A 3,826-nucleotide genomic window follows, 5' to 3' on the forward strand; every position below is an offset into this window, starting at 1 on the left:
TGAGTTACTGTTACTTTTCTATCAGCTCAAACCAGTCTGGCCATTCTCCTCTGACCTCTGGCATCAACAAGGCATTTTCACCCACAGAACTGTGAAGTAGTGCTGGGCAGGGTTGTTCACCCATTTGTTGATGTATCCTTAACAAATGGATTGTTGATAGGGAAATGTTTAGCAATGTGAACATCTGTGAAGATGGGTGGGATTATGGACCACCTCCACCATGTTCTTCATTCAAAGTGGTTAAAAAATAATTTTAGTTTAAAATTTTAGACAGCAATTTGAAGCAAAGACATTAAAGTTGACTATTTATTTATTTGATTTCACCTGCAAAATATATGTTGATTTTACATTGTACAGTTGCTATAGCATAATGTCACTTGAAAACGATCTAATCACAAAGAAGTATTTTAGCATATTTCCCCCTGTATTTCCCCTTTGTGTATAGGCTATATTGGTAAGGAACATTGCACCGCATTCTGCTAAAAAGCAGACATGAACACAGTCTCCGCCCCTAAAAGACGAACTTCATGACGGGCTATTGTTATTCAAATGAGCCAAAATAGGAGGAATCTAGTCTGTAAGCTATAACGGAGGATACAGTCGGAACACAGCGCGCGGAGCTGGAGGCCATTCAACACCCGCTCGTGGGAACCACCTAGGTAAAGCCCTTATTATATTGATTGTAATATTGTTTTCCGCCAAAATGATGCATAAATTAAATAACAGTTCATACATTTTCTATTAGGAAGCACCACATGCAGTATGGACTACTGAAATTCCCAGCTCCTGTTTTAAGGACCGTGTTTTTCTTAATAATATCTTGCGTTTAAGGCGGAACACATAAACTGTGGGATTTGCGAATACCTTGGAGCTTGTTCTTTGAATGAACTGAACCGGTTAACGTTCGCTCAGTTATTTCGGAGTTTGGAGGAAGACCTGGCTCGTTATCTTCTCTCAGAAACAGAAGCGAAGGGCTGCAGTCGTCTACCTGTTGAAATCATGAGTCAGGCGGACATGACTTGCTCTGCGCGTCAAAGAGTGTTTCAGGAAGCGCTCAGGAAGGGCAATACTAAGGAACTTCATTCTCTCTTGCAAAACATGACAAACTGTGAATTTAACGTGAACTCTTTCGGACCAGAGGGACAGACGGCGCTGCATCAGTCCGTGATCGATGGCAACTTGGAGTTAGTAAAGCTACTGGTGAAGTTTGGTGCAGACATCCGTCTGGCCAACAGAGATGGATGGAGTGCTCTGCACATAGCAGCGTTTGGTGGACATCAAGACATCGTTCTTTACCTCATTACAAGGGCGAAGTACTCATCAAGCGCGCTCTGAGGCAATCAAAGAAAATCTGACGCTGTACCTTTAAGCCTATCATATATTTGACCCCTTTGTGCCAAAGTAAATGTGTGATGTAATGTGTTTAGGAAATTGATTTAATATCGGTAGGCACATGATTTAAATCCAAAAGGCTATTTTTGATAATGTTGGGTTGGTACAATGTCATGGATATGGTTTGCCAACTTTTGATGCATGATGAAAATGATCACTGTGTTATTTATAGATTTATTTTGAAAAAAAAAAAAAAAAATTGAAAAAGTTGGATCAAAGTAAGAAAGCTAAAACTTCCTACAGGATGACTAGACTCAGGGTGCGAATTATGGGGGGGTCTGAATCCTTAATTAAGGCTTGAACCCCTCCAAAGGATAAGGTTGGTTTTGAAAGTCTAAATGTTTTAAACACATCGTTAATTAATTTGACATTTAGCTGCAAAATACATGAGACCAACAGAAAATTATTGACAGACATTCCTTCAGAAATCCCGCCCCCCATGAATAATTCGCACACTGACTAGACTTATATAAATATTCCTGTATAGAATAACATTATGTACACATTCTCTCTGCATATTGCCTAAACTGATGTCTGATACCTCAACTGTAATGCATTATAATGGTGACATTGCAATATTGGTCATCAAGTTTAGTATTATCTATCTATTCACCATTCAGGATCTCTCACCTCTTGAACTGAAATATTCACGCAAACACTTTCTAGCCCAGACGCTACCAAATATGATTGCATTTTGGCACTGTTGTGTCATAATCAGTACTTTGTTATGGAGTTTCTGACACTAAACGTTTCTTTTTTTTTCAAGCCACACTTTACTGTTTTGTAATTCAGAGGTTGAGCAAATCCATAGATCAGTGTATATAGACTGCACTGTGTCCTAAAGCACGTCGGCCTTGTCTTCTTATACCCCTTGTCAACTCAGGCAAGATGTGGTAAGGTTTAAATGTCTTGTGACTTCTAGAACGCTTCAAAGCCAGTATGAAAATATGCATCACTTATACTTGAGAATGTTTTAAATATTGCACTGATGGCTGTTTTTTGAGTTGTTGGTGTCAAGCCAACTTTTAAAGATACTATTTTTCTAAATGGAAAAACAATTCTTATTGTATGGAAGCTCCAGGGTGGTTTTCACTCATTCTTATCAAAGGCATTTATATGCCAATGAATTGAATCACTGTATGTATAATTATGTAACACACTCTGCTTGAATGTCCCTCCATAAGTATTGTCAAACATATTCTAGACTATAACAACTTTTGACTCAACGGAAGAACATACAAGTAAAGTGTCCAGAAGAAAAATCTTGGAGCACTTCCTATCTGAAGTCCCATCCTCCTCTTTTTAAGGGGGATGCTACATGGTAAAACCAGTGCAACAAGAAGTTGCACAATGCACAAGTCTTTACTTGATAATGCCATAACATTTATGACATAAAAGTAAAAGTAACTTTGATTGAGATAAAAGTCAGATGACTGTGATTTTTTGGACCAACTTTTGAGATATTATTTTCATCAAAGAGAAGGCCTCTCATAATGATTTGTCTTTTGTGAATTATTTTTTTGTTGTGTTTTTATATCTGTTTAGCTGTTTGTTTATTTTTCGAATTTTGTAAGTGGTCATATTTTAAATATATTACTTGCTGTATTTTGTACGTTTTGTACAAAGGCATTTTAGATATTAAATTCTGTGGTTTTAAGAAGATTAATGGTGTAATGCATAGACTTGTGCATGACTCAGTCAATGTTATTGTTCCTTGATTCAGCCTCTGCCTCTTCCTGTTCCTCAGGTAGCCATAGGGCTGCTCAGTATTTCGAAGAAACATTTCCAAGCGTTGTGACAAATGAACAGTGAAGCACATATAGGAATGCAATTAGTCCAAACAAATGTCTTTATATATATTAGTATTACACTGGTCCATAATTTAAAGAGAAACAGGTTCTATATGCATATAGCCTTGAGCAGATGGTAGCTGTAGCATGTATTAGCATTTAGCTCCTCAGTAAACACCAGTTTGGCTGCAAAGAAATTAACTAGTTAAAACAAGTCTACATTAATACCAACAATGTGAAAAAGATATGTTTAACTGTACTGCATGTGCACTACTTAATCTCAGTATATATTTTTTTTAAAAACGCATCTTGCAGATAATATATTAATGAAACTAAAGGCCACTGTTCTTTAAAGAGAGTACACCTTCGTGACTATGTTAAGCAAACTTTTAAAAATTGCACTTTGTAATAATAAACATTAAGTTTTAATTTAAAGTAGGCTACATTTGAAATCATTATGTTTTTGTCATGTTTTAAAGTACACTTATTTTGATGTTGACTATGTTATTTGATGTTATATTTAGGTAATATATTTTAAATGTAAGTCGCAACTTCGTCATTACAAATGTGTAATTGAAAATATATTAAAATACATGATATACAAGTTTCAATAGTAATGACATGAAAATATATTTCAGTTTACC

General features: G+C 36.1%; 1 protein-coding gene across 1 annotated transcript; it reads left to right on the top strand.

Annotated features, from left to right (window-relative positions):
* Nucleotides 1-529: 529 nt before the first annotated feature.
* Nucleotides 530-3,545, top strand: nrarpb (NOTCH regulated ankyrin repeat protein b). Its single transcript, XM_067407067.1, has 2 exons — nucleotides 530-659; nucleotides 746-3,545. Exon 2 carries the CDS (start codon nucleotides 1,000-1,002, stop codon nucleotides 1,333-1,335), a length of 336 nt encoding a protein of 111 aa, XP_067263168.1. The 5' UTR covers nucleotides 530-659; nucleotides 746-999; the 3' UTR covers nucleotides 1,336-3,545.
* The last annotated feature ends 281 nt before the right edge of the window (nucleotides 3,546-3,826 follow it).

Source organism: Chanodichthys erythropterus, chromosome 13 (assembly GCF_024489055.1).
Source record: "Chanodichthys erythropterus isolate Z2021 chromosome 13, ASM2448905v1, whole genome shotgun sequence".
NCBI lineage: Eukaryota > Metazoa > Chordata > Actinopteri > Cypriniformes > Xenocyprididae > Chanodichthys > Chanodichthys erythropterus.